A 13,641-nucleotide genomic window follows, 5' to 3' on the forward strand; every position below is an offset into this window, starting at 1 on the left:
AAAATATTAACATTTGGTAAATAACTCAGCAAAGAAAATGCTGACAAATTGTACTATGGTAAAAATTTAGAGAATTTAAATTATTAGTTGCAATGGCCCTTTGACTTACTTAAAGGCAAAGTAACTACTGGACTTAATTTTTACATTTTTGTAAATGTTTATTTATATTTGAGGAGAGACAGAGCAAGAGCAGGGGAGGGGTAGAGAGAGATGGAGTTGAATCTGAAGCAGGCTCCAGACTGTGAGCTGTCAGCACAGAGCGCAGTGCAGGTTTCCAACCCACGAGCTCTGAGATCATGACCTGACCAAAGTTGGATGCTTAACTGACTGAGCTACCTAGGCGCCCCTAGACTTAATTTTTTAAAAAATGTTTATTTTTTAGAGAGAGAGAGAGAGAGAGAGAGAGAGAGAGAGGGAAAATGAGCAGGGGAGGGGCAGAGACAGAGGAGACACAGAATCCAAAGCAGGCTCCAGGCTCTGAGCTGTTAGCACAGAGCCTGACATGGGGCTTGAACTCACAAACCATGAGATTATGACCTGAGCTGAAGTCGGATGCTTAAGTGACGAGCCACCCAGTGCCCCTGGACTTAATTTTTAAAACTGTTATATATGTGTATTACACACACAGACATATATAATTATTTTTTCCATCGAATGGTACTATCCTAGAAGTGTGTGTGTGTGTGTGTGTTTATGCATTTTGCTTTTTTCTTTTAAGTAACAGTTTATCTTGGTGTTTATATCTTTAAATATAATATGTATAAATATGTCTCATTCTTTCTAATGGCCACCTGGTATTAAATTCTCTTGACGTATTATAATTTATTTAGCAAGTCCATACTGATGGACATTTCAGATTGTTTTCAGTGTTCCACTCTTCCCACATTGCATTGAATGTCCTTGTCCATACACTTTTACAAGTGTATGTGTATCTGTAGGGGAAATACCAGGGCTACTGGATTAAAGGATATTTAATTTTTATTTACTTAATATATATTAAGTTAATGAATTTAACATTTTTGACATCTTGCCAATTGCTCCCCTTAGAACTTGTACTAATTTTGCACTCCTGCCAGTTTGTTTTTCTGTGCCTTTTCTAACACAGCATATTATTAGATTTTAAAGTTTTTGACAAATTGCTAAGTAAAAAATGGTATCTCAGTATATTTTTTTCATTTAAAAAACTTTTTTTTTTTTTTAATTTTTTTTTTCCACGTTTTTATTTATTTTTGGGACAGAGAGAGACAGAGCATGAACGGGGGAGGAGCAGAGAGAGAGGGAGACACAGAATCGGAAACAGGCTCCAGGCTCTGAGCCATCAGCCCAGAGCCTGACGCGGGGCTCGAACTCCCGGACTGCGAGATCGTGACCTGGCTGAAGTCGGACGCTTAACCGACTGCGCCACCCAGGCGCCCCTAAAAAACTTTTTTATTATATGTTAATCTGTATTACAGAGCACAAATAGTAAAGAATGCAGGTCTTAAGTGTACAGTTCAGTGAATTTTTATATATAGCTATACCGTATAGCTGTCAGTCACCATGGTTAACATATAGAACATTTCTGGCCTCCCCTTGAAGGCCTTCCTATGTTCCTTCCCACTCAGTACACCCACTCTGCCCTCAGATCAACCTAGAATTGACTGTCATCCTAATTTGTAATACCACAGGTAGATTAATTTTGCCTTTTCTTGTATTTCACATATATGGAATCATAGAATTTACTCTTTGGTTTTTGGCTTGTCTCAGTCATCATTTTGTTCGTGAGATTCCTGCATGTTGTTGTGTGTGGCAGTAGTTTGTTCTTTTTAAATCTGTGCAGTATTCATCATATGGATTTATTAATATTGATTTTATCCATTCTACCTTTGATGGAGAACATTTAGGTTGTTTCCATTCTTTGATGGTCTTGAATAGAGTTGCTGTGAATGTTGTTATACATTTCTTTTGTCATACATACGTCCTGTTTTCTTTTGGTTGTATAGCTAGGCTTCACATGATAGGCTCATTTGTCAGGCTTACGATTAGCTTCAGTAACATGCTGAACACGATTTTCCAAGTGGTTGTACCAGTTTACCAGCAATGTATGAGAGTTTTAGTTGTTTCACATTCTCACTGGTCCTTGGTATTGTCAGTATTTTTAAATTTCGCTGTCCTGGCTGATACACAGTGTTATTTTTATGGATCTTACTTGTTCCCTGATTACTACTGAAATTAAAACCTTTTCATATGCATACTGGCCATTTGGATATCCTTTTTTATGACATGACTATTCAAGTCTATTGAGCATTATTTTTATTGAGATGTTTGTGTTTTTTTCTTAGTGATATATTGGAGTTCTTTGTTCATTCTGGATATGAGTCCTTTATTGGTTATATGTATTATATTTATGTGTTGATATATATATATGTAGATAGATAGATAGATATAGATATATAGATATAGATATAGATATAGATATAGGTATAGATATAGATATAGATATACACACACACCCTATCTGTGATTTGCTTTTCATTCTTTTAATGGGTCTTTTATTAATAGAATTAGTTAATTGTAGTGAATTCCAGTATACTATTTTTAAAAATGACGAGTGCTTTTTCTATTTAAAAAATCTTTGCCTATTCCAGGAGTTATTTTGTAAAAGCAAATCATTTGCTAGAATTATTCCCCTGGATCACACTCTGTTTGGAACAGTGCTGGAGTAAGGTGATAGTTAAGAAACCTCACCCTATGTGTTTCTCAAAGATAATAATTGACAGCAATCGTTTTCCATATGCTTTTCTGGTATGGTTTACAGAATTCTTATGTGTTGTGTTCATGATCATAGATAATGTTAACTGAAGTAATATTAAGAACTAATACAATGATATTGAGGGTTAGTTGAGAGTAAAGACTTTCACGGGACTGATGAGTTTGGACTCTACCATTTGCCATCAGTGTGATGTTGGGGAAGTTTTATGTATTACAGTTTAGAAAGCAGTTTTATTGCATGTCAGAGTATATGAATTTCAGCACAACAACATCAGATCATATAGCTTTGCTTTTGCTTTTTTGTATGGCATAAGAGGTTCTAATCATCCCTCACACTTTTTTCCTTTTCTAGCCTTAACTTTTGTTACCCTCTCCATGACTTAATCATATCATATTCTGTTCTGTTTCCCTAACCTCTCATGGTGTACTCTCTATGAGTTTCTACAATCTCTTGTCTTATACTTGGTTGTGCTCTCTGTGTGAGGAGGTCCTTAAGCTCTACCTGAATGATAACTCCCTTATTAAACCTTTCTTGGCCTCCCCATAACAATGTCTTAGTCTCTGTTTTCTGCACTTTTTTTCTAGTCTATTAACATTTGTTTACTCACTGTGACTAGGCATAGCCTGCTTATTTTGTTTGTTTGCATTTTAAATGTATATGTCTCTTCTCCTAAACTGTAAGGTTTTTGAGAGCAAGAGCTATGTATTACTGACTTGTGGGTTTTCATTGCTTGCACAGGTCCAGAGTTCTCATACATGTCCTCAATGAGCATTTGTGGGAAAAAAAAAATGTGTGAATAGAAGTGAAAAAATTTCTTTTAAACATCTTTAGGTGAAATTAAAGGGCCAGTTGAAATCTATACATCAAAACAAGATGTACATGCTTCCCAAGGTACTTTAATAGCTGGAGCTGAAGAAATGAGATCTGTAGACATCATTAATATGCTGCTGAATTTTGAAATCAAAGAGGTATCTGATTTTCATCTGTTTTTATTTTAAAAATTTTTTAAATATGTATTTATTTGGGGGAGACAGAGAGACAGAGTGCAAGCAGGGGAGGGGCAGAGAGAGAGAGAGAGGGAGACACAGAATGTGAAGGAGGCTCCAGGCTCCAAACTGTCAGCATAGAGCCTGTCGTGGGGCTCAAACCCATGAAGCGTGTGACCTGGGCCGAAGTCGGACACCTGACCGACTGAGCCGCCCAGGTGCCCGTCATCTGTTTTTGTAAAGTGAATAAATAATAGATATTTGGAATTCCCTCTACTAAAACAAACTTGTAAATTACTGATAAGGATAAAAAAAATTTATGTTTTTGTAAAGTGAATAAATAATAGATATTTGGAATTCCCTCTACTAAAACAAACTTGTAAATTACTGATAAGGATAAAAAAAATTTATGTAGGCTATTTATCATTTGTATGTAGCATTCATAATTTGTAGCAAATTTGAGAGTATATAAAAGATGAGTTATATTTGGGGTATATAATGTTTCATAGAGAAAATGGTAGCATGTCCTATAACATGCTTTTCAAATGATTTTAGGACATTAGGAATGTAGCTCACTTTGGATTTCATATGAGAAAGTCAGGAAAGGGAAGTAGTGACAGACAGATCCTTTGCAAATTTAAGAAACCCTTAATAGAATAAAACATAGTATGTCTATGTTTTTTAAGTGTTGTATTACCACTGTCTGCTTCATCTGCAGATTCTTGAGGAGAGATGAAACGGATTTTCCTCTTCTGTATTCACACATTCAACAAATAGTCATTTCATGTGCTAAGTGCTGAGGGTAGAGTTAGAAGACATAGACTCTAATGAAAAAAACAAACAAAAAACAACTAAAAGTTTTCTAAGTGCTCCCATTAAAAATGTGCAGGAGGAGCTTGTGGCTGTGGATAATAAAGAGGGGGCATCTAAGTAGTCTGGAGTATCAGGGAAGATTTTTGGAGAAAGTGACATTTGAGATGAGCTTTTAAGGAAGATTAGAGTCTTTCTCTTACCCTGGGGCAGGGGGACTTGCAAGAAGTTCCTCCCAAATCCCTTCATCATTAATAGTAGACGTTATGTTCTTCTCGCTTAAATACAATAAACTTAAAAAAATTAGTTCTGTATTTTTATCTGAAATGTATGCTTTGAAACTAATTTCTTATTAAAACTTTACTGTTTTCTGGTTAATGTTAGCGTTATTAAAGATATAGAAGCTTTAATAATTGAGACATGGATAGATGAATCATTCTTTTTGCAAATGGGCCTCATTAACAATGTGGATAGAAAACCCATACACTGTCTTTAATATCATTTGTAGTAAATGTTAGTGTAGTTCCATCACTTTAGGACATGGAGAGTGGGGGAGGCAATTTGCATTCCCCTAGGCCAATACTTGACAGTGTCTTAAGACATTTTTGATTATCACTATCGGTGGAAAGGGAGCTACTGACAACCAATGAGAGAGGCCAGTGTTACCGCTAAACACCCTACAGTGCACAGGTCTGCTCCCTCACTACTAAGAATTATCCAGCCCAAAATGTCAGTGGTGTCAAGCTTGAGAAATCTTGCATTAGCATTAGTGTAACAATTGACCATTTTTCTTATAGACTTTCAGATGAAAGGCCATCCATCAGACTAGATAGAACTCCTGGGAATTAGGCAGAACTACTTTTTTTGTTTTTGTTGTTGTTAATTTTACCTTGATAATCACTAGAATATAGTGGCAGTGCTTCAGAAGTCTGAACAAGTAAATGTACCTTCAAAGTCAATCACATGAGGCAATTTCTAGGCACAAATGGAAGTACTCATATTTACATCGTGTGAATTTTTTCATTATGGCACTCTGGATGGTTATGAAATTGTTGACTTATCTTCATTATATATGAGTGAGCTTGTTAATGGTGATACTGGGGCCTTTTCTAGGTTGTGATTACTCTGATGAAAAAAGCAGAAAAGAAAGGAAGACCTTTACATGAACTAAATGTCCTGCAGCTCGGAATGGAAGCTAAAGTTAGAACCTATGACCTGACTGCTAAAGCTTATCTAAAAAAAATTAGTATGCGATGCTTTGAGTTCACTGGTAAGTGTGAAGTATAGTCTGTGTAAATTATTCATGTTACAGGCAGTGGCCTCTACCTCTGTGTGAGTGGTAAGCACATTTATTAATGTCATCATGATTATTTAGTTAGATTAAATTTATTACATGGATAAAAAAGAATTTGATATTTAAAAATTTATTTTTTGTGTAGTTATTTACCAGTAAGTAGGAATGTATCTAAATACATTTATATGTATGTGTGTGTATATATATATTTAGAATGAAGTTGAATTATATCTAAAAAGAAAAATGAAGTGTATCTTCTATGTCTATACATAACATTTTAATACTTGTAAAAGCAACATTTCTTTACAACTCTGCTGTGAGAACTGATGTATTAGGAAATCAGAGCCCAGTTACAATACCCATGTGTAAAAGCCCAGGGACCCTTTATGAAAAGTGAGTTAATTTACTAGAAAATAATCTTTGTTTGCTTTTTATTTTTTTTAAAATTACATCAGTGTTTTTTGTTTTCAATGACATTAACCTATACTTTTGAAAAAACAAATTAAACAATACAGAAATATTATAGAGGAAAAATTTAACATCACTTTCTAGTTTCACTTCTTATCCCCATGTAAATACTAAGTTGTTGTTCAGTGAGTTTCCTCAGCCTTTCAGATCCACTTTTTAAATTGCATCAAGCCAACTTTGAAAGTTGCTAAAGGTGTTTAAAGTTTATAGGCACTCTATGGGGTAACTTTAAATAGAGCAAACATATTGAGAATAGTTTATGTATTTTATAGCTTTGTTCTTCAATTTAGTCTGATTTGATCAAATGAATAATACCAGTACTACCAAATGTTACAAAAGCTGTAATTGGCTGCTACTGTTTTGTTTTGTTTCTAACTTTTTTTTAATGGTGTTTCTTTGTCTTTTTTGTTTCAAAGCCACTTTTATTGAGGTATGATCAGTATACAGTAAAACCCTTTTTAGTACATGATTCCATGAATTTTGACAAACTTACATATGTGTAAGTGGGTACTCTGTTTTAAAATACATTTGAAATGTTTGAAAGACTGACTGGAGCTGCCCTTGGTTTTTTTTCTGTTAGACTCTGCAGGAGAGCCACTTCATGTTATTAACTCTTCTAATGTAACTGAGGAACCTCTGCTGAAAATGTCACTGACCAAGGTACCTGGCTTCATTCTAGGATTCTTAAATATTTAAATACATGAAATTATGTAGTTCTCCCATATTTAATATTTCAGTTTTCTCCCTTAAATTTTTTCATTCTAAAGCTCATTGATTATAGTGAATTATGCAAAAGCACCTGACAGTCCTGGTGATATCAATAACCTTTTGAGTTAACCTTATGTTGTTGAGTAAGTGAGTGTATACAAAGTTCTGTGGTTATCCAAAGCAAAGTTTGTTATAATCTAGATATGCTAGCATTTCCCCTACCTTTAGCATTTGCCTCTAAGTAGGAAAAGGAATTTGAGTTTTTGCTTCTATAGAATTTGAGAAATGTTTATGTGGTCAAGTTTTTTGGCACATGCCTCTTTGCCATTAAGAAATATGTTTATGGTGTTTTCATAGCATACTTTGAAAAGTGAAGAATATATATATATATATATATATATATATATATGTATATATATATGTATGTATATATGTGTATGTATGTACAATGTGTGTGTATGTGTGTGTGTGTATATATATTTCAATGTTTGAATTATTAGTATTTTCGGCCCAGTGGTTTAATCTTCCACCTTTTCTAGGCAGACAGTGATGGACCAGAATTTAAAACCATTCATGAAAATACCAAACAGAGACTGAAGGTAAATATTTTGTAATTCACTATAAGGCTTTTTATATTAATGATTAAATCTAGCTTTATAGCTGTCTTCATTTGTGAGATGGTGAGGTCTAAAATTAAAACAAGGGTGACGATAATAATAGATCTAATCTTGTAGATGAAAGAAATGGATAAAGAGTTGAAATAATATTTTTACAAAAGTTGATTTAATTTCCTAAAATATTATTTTCCAGATATGAATTAATGATTACTTGTTGAGTACAAAAATAGTATGCTTTTTCCCGATTTTTCTTTCAAGTTTTTATTTAAATTATGGTCATTTAACATACAGTGTAATATTAGTTTTAGGTACAGAGTTTAGTGATTCATCACTTACATACAACACCCAGTGCTCATCACAACTGACTTCCTTAACCCCATCATCCATTTAACCCATCCCCCAGTCACCTCCCTTCTGGTAACCATCAGTGTGTTCTCTATATTTAATAATCTTTCTTGGTTTTCCTTTTTTTTTTCTTCCCATATGTTCATCTGTTTTGTTTCTTAAATTCTACATCTGAGTGAAATCATATGGTATTTGTCTTTCTCTTACTGACTTATTTCACTTAACATAGTACTCTCTAGCTCCATCTGTGTCATGGCAAAGGTAAGATTTCATTCTTTTTTATGGCTGAGTTAATATTCCATTGTATATATATATATATATATATACACCACATCTTCTTTATCCATTTATCAGTGGATGGACATTTGGGCTCTTTCCATAATTTGGCTATTGTTGATAATGCTGTTGTAAACATCGGGATGCATGTATCCCTTTGAATCAGTATTTTTGTATCCTTTGGGTAAATACCTAGTAGTGCAATTGCTGTATCGTAGGGTAGTTCTATTTTTAATTTTTTGAAGAAGCTCCATACTCCCTTCCAGTGTGTCTGCACCAGTTTGCATTCCCACCAACAGTGTAAGAGGGTTCCCCGTTCTCCACATCCTTGCCAACAAATAATATACTTTTTTTTTATAAAAAATTTTTTTAATGTTTATTTTTGAGAGAGAAAGACAGAGTGTGAATGGAGGAGGGGGCAGAGAGAGAGACACACACACACACACACAGAATCCAAAGCAGGCTCCAGACCCCAAGCTGCTGGCACAGAACTACCAGCACAGGCCTGACGCAGGGCTCTAACCCACGGACTGTGAGATCATGACTTAAGCTGAAGTAAGACACTTCACCGATTGAGCCACCCGGGCGCCCCAATAATATACTTAAGGGAATTTTGTTCATGGTTATTTGGCCTAGTGTTGATGGAAGCATTAAACATTTGAATTATATATTGGCTTTATGATTGAATAAAATTAACGACTAAGCTAAAGCATGGCTCAGTGCAAATACTGCCTACAGTCCATTTGCGCTTATATAGTCTGTCTTGGACCCATCTGAAATGTGATTGAATTAAGGCCTGTATCTTTACTTTAAACCCACCAATTGAGGTCAGAATTACAGTTGGGCATGAGAGGGGGCAAAGTATTAGTTTATTGTCTGGTTAAGATTAACATTATAATAGTGAATTTTTTCTTAAAAAAAAAAAGGATCTTAATTGAACTATTCTAAAATCAGCTCTTCTGCAACCTATACTTATTTGTATATGTTGAAGCTTAACATAAAAATGTCACCACATCTGAAATTTGCCTCTCTAATTGTTCATTATCTTAGGTTTCATTTTCATCCTTAGACTTAGTACTTCATTTGGAAGCTTTACTGTCCTTCATGGATTTTTTATCATCTGCTGTTCCATCCTCTGAACCTTCCTCTACTGAGAAGGAATCTGAGCTGAAACCACTTGTGGGGGAGTCCAGAAGTATCGTTGTCAAAGCTGGTATTAACTTTTGAGCATGGTCTGATTCTTTCTGTCTGAACTTTTAATAATCATGTGATAACTTATATTTTCAAGCTAAGACTAATATTTAGCAACTTAATGTGATAGCTGCTCTGACGGATTAGGATAGTTTCAAAAGAAAACGCAAATTTTATCCTTGCAGTAGTATAGAATAATTTAGTAAGGGATTTAAAATAAATGTTTAGTATTAATCATAAATTTATATTTGATTTCACCATCTTTTACATAAAATAAAGTTGTATGTACTTTGTATTGATGTTTCTGTAGCCTTCAGTGCAAGTGAGAACAGAAGAAATTAAAATGTGATACAATCATGCAAAGTACAAAGGCCCATTTCAGTCAGTTACATAAACCTACCTGACGCTGAACGATTTTAAATGATTTGCAGGACACAAAAGGAGGAAGAATGTTATAGAAGAGACAGACTCACTTTGGTTTCTAACAAAAACTGAGTTTAAATGACATACATATATGGACACATGTTGCTCAAGCATATGGCTTGTGCTATAAGTTAAATATGAAATATCCAGAGTGAACATGTGCCTGTTTTTTTTTTTTTTTTTTTTTTTTTTTTTTTTTTCAATGTTTATTTATTTTTGGGACAGAGAGAGACAGAGCATGAACGGGGGAGGGGCAGAGAGAGAGGGAGACACAGAATCGGAAACAGGCTCCAGGCTCTGAGCCATCAGCCCAGAGCCTGACGCGGGGCTCGAACTCACGGACCGCGAGATCGTGACCTGGCTGAAGTCGGACGCTTAACCGACTGCGCCACCCAGGCGCCCCCATGTGCCTGTTTTTAAGCCAAGTATCATTTTAATGATTTTTGCTTTCATATTACATGATGTGAGTATCTGATATCTGGTAATTTAATTTTCAGACCATTACCTGTTTGAGTAATATATCTGTATTACTGACATCTTTAAAGTGTTAAATTCTTAGTAATATTGGACCTAATATAAGGATCAGATTTTTTTTTTAATCAGGGATCAGAGCAATACTTTTGCTATAAACTAGAGTTAAAGTTTGTCTTTAATATACTTGTCATATTAATGTCCGTGGAAATACTTATTTATATAAATGCATACATATACACACACAGTTGAATAAATGAAAAAGCAGTGTTTAATTTCAATAAACTACAAAAGTTATTAGCCCAAAAGAACAGTCTTCCAGTATGTTTTATAGTTGATTTTTATGGTTCGAATATAGTTTTTGTGGTTTGATTTACATCTTAAGGGACAAAAATTCCTGTTATTACTTTGGTGATTAAAGACTGATGTCTGTACTTTTACAGTATTATAGGAAAAGGTCTATTTTCCTCAGGCAAGACACATCTCTAGAAAAACATCTCCTAAATTTATCAGTGAAGACCTGGACCAAAGTAGATGAAGGGAACCCATTTGTTTATGATTCTTATACGCATGCACACACATACATTATATATTTTATTTTTTAAACTTTAACTTTTTATGTTTATGTCTCATAGATTTTATTTCAGGATTTTTCATGGAGAAATAGGATACAATCTAGAGAAATTGGTTCTATAGTTAAGAACACAGATTGTGTTATAGTTAATATGTATTTTATTAACTATTCTTTATTTCAGCATTTTTATGAAATGTTCTTTGATCTAATATATGATATAAAAACAAGTTCAAAATAAAAATTTGGGAGCAATAGAATTCTAGAATTCTAATATAGAGGACTATCTTTTTTCTAAGAGGAAAAATTAGGGGAAAATTTCTCTCTAGCAAATTGTACTTCTGAGGTGCTTTAAAGGTTGCCTTTATTTTTAAGTTGGGAGGGAACATGCTACTTTTTGTCTGATTGGCATTTGAAAATTGAGTCAAATCTATGTTAATTATATGTAATCTTAATGGAGGCCTTTTTGATTCTTCATAGTTCATAATGTACTTTTTATGAGTTTTACATTATTTTATCTGTTATATCATCTGTGCACTTGGCTAATCACAAGGTTTGTATTACTTTTCAGCATCCAGCAATACTTCTCAAGATGATGTGTTTGATTTAAAGGTCATAGCTGAATTAAATGCATTTAATGTCTTTATCTGTGATCAGAAGTGTAACATTGCAGATATTAGAGTACGTGGTAAGTACGTGATATTCCTTGGTGTAGGTATTTCTGTTTCTTCAGAAATAGAAACAGCACCATCACATCAGGAAGAGTAAGCTTGTGCATGGTAGATTTCTCATGAGTCATAGTTTTGTTTACTTATATTGAAGATTTTTGCAACCTTTTTAGAGATGTGCTTTGAAATGTTGGATGTGAATTTGTTATGCTTCATAGCTGACATGAAACATTTCTTGTGTATTTTTAAAATTTTAGAATAAATCGAAGGCTTAATTGCTTATGTTCTGTTTGTATTTTCAGAATAATATAATGTTAATTTAAACTGAGAAATTAATATCAGAACACCTCACTGAGAAAATGTTATTGTCTTTATTTCCCTTGTCCTTTGTACATATATAGAATCAAAATAGAAGTATCTAAAAGAAATTTTGTAGGCTTTATCCATTATCAGCTTGATAAAAGGATAGATTGGTATTATACCATGGGTTCTTAGACCAGTCTGCCAACATTCAGATTTTGGCTCTAACACTTATTGGCTGACCTTGAGAAAATTAACCTTTCTGTATCTTAGTTCTCTCTTCTGTAAAATGGAGATAGTTATAATAGTTATTCATGGGATTGTTGTGATAGTTATAATAATTATTTGTGGGATTATATACGTATATAGTTAGAAAAGTGGTACATAGTAAACACTAGAGAAAAGATTAAAAAATAAGTACTATTCAACAAATATTACCAAGTATCTATTTCATGGGTAGCATGGTAATAGTTTGAGCTTACTACTGGGTCTTACCTGCAGACTTTCTCTTTTACTGAGGAGCTGTTTAGGAAATCATCATGCCGTTAGAAATTATCAGAATAACAAAATTTTTTTGGAGAGAAATCTTAGATTATGTTTTAGATAGATTTTATGACAGTGAATATTTATTCATCAAATTATATTCATATATACTTAGTTATCAGAGCATTAGTATTCATAATAAATGCTTGTGAGGTAGCTATTGAAGAAATGCTGTGTGTCTTTCTAAATGACCACTTGTGATCTTGCAAATGCACAGGATATTTGTTTGGAGACCTGTGATTATTTCTCTTTGAAATTTTTTTTTTTTTTGTCTTTAAAATTTCCACAACTTTTATGTATGGGATACCTATAGCACTTAAAGATACTGTAATCTTTATTAGGCATCTCATACATAGAAATTGATACCTTTGATATGTCTAATAGTAATTTTAGTCGTTCTGTATCTTGGTAGTATATCTTTTAACTTAATTAAATGCCACTTGAACTGGTTCACTAGGATTGGGTGAAAAGTTTGTAAATGTTACATTTCCCATAGGAATGGATGCCTCTATTTCTGTGAAGCCAAAGCAGACCGATATGTTTGCCAGACTTAAGGATATAATAGTTACGAATGTTGATTTGCTGTCTATTCACAAAAAGGTAATTAAAAAACAGGTTTCAGGAAAAGGAGGCTGTGCGAGATGGCAGGGTGGGAAGATACTGAACTCACCTTGTCCCATGGCAGTACCAATTCTACAGCTACAAATGGGATAATTTCCTCTGAAACAGTTTTGAAAACTAGATGAGCAGCACCTTCACAGCAGAAGATAAAATGGCCACATCGAGATGGGGTCAGTGGGGAGATGCAGAGATGTGCTCTTGCTGCCATAGCTTGCAGGCACCCACAGCCTACACAGGGGACACCCCGTAGACGCCTGGCTCTGGTGGCCAGGTGGGATTGGGCTTCTGGGCCCCATAGGTCATGTCCTATTCAAGGCCACTCCTCCAGTGGGAGAGGTGGCTCTTTCACATAATACAAAGAAACACAGAGAATGAGGCAAGATGAGAAGGCAGAGGAAAATGTCCAAATGAAGACAAAGACAAAACCTAAAAAAAAAAAACCCTTAATGAATTGGACATAAGTAATTTTCCTGATAATAAGTTCAAAGTAATAGTCATAAAGATGCTCACCAAACTCAGGAGAAGAATGGATCATTAGAATGACAACTTCAACAAAGAGATATAAAATATACAAAAGTACCAAATGGAAGTCATACA

General features: G+C 34.1%; 1 protein-coding gene across 1 annotated transcript in view; it reads left to right on the top strand.

Annotated features, from left to right (window-relative positions):
* The window catches only part of VPS13C (vacuolar protein sorting 13 homolog C), a 199,444-nt gene that overhangs the window by 106,009 nt on the left and 79,794 nt on the right, over nucleotides 1-13,641 (top strand). The window contains exons 36-42 of the mRNA XM_047075025.1: nucleotides 3,584-3,720; nucleotides 5,662-5,818; nucleotides 6,891-6,970; nucleotides 7,558-7,617; nucleotides 9,307-9,469; nucleotides 11,484-11,600; nucleotides 12,920-13,023. Of these exons, the coding sequence (XP_046930981.1) occupies nucleotides 3,584-3,720; nucleotides 5,662-5,818; nucleotides 6,891-6,970; nucleotides 7,558-7,617; nucleotides 9,307-9,469; nucleotides 11,484-11,600; nucleotides 12,920-13,023 (818 nt within the window). The remainder of the gene's footprint in view (nucleotides 1-3,583; nucleotides 3,721-5,661; nucleotides 5,819-6,890; nucleotides 6,971-7,557; nucleotides 7,618-9,306; nucleotides 9,470-11,483; nucleotides 11,601-12,919; nucleotides 13,024-13,641) is intronic.

Source organism: Lynx rufus, unplaced genomic scaffold (genome assembly GCF_022079265.1).
Source record: "Lynx rufus isolate CCGP_SWC_20201006 ecotype Redwood Valley unplaced genomic scaffold, mLynRuf1.p SCAF_13, whole genome shotgun sequence".
Taxonomy (NCBI): domain Eukaryota; kingdom Metazoa; phylum Chordata; class Mammalia; order Carnivora; family Felidae; genus Lynx; species Lynx rufus.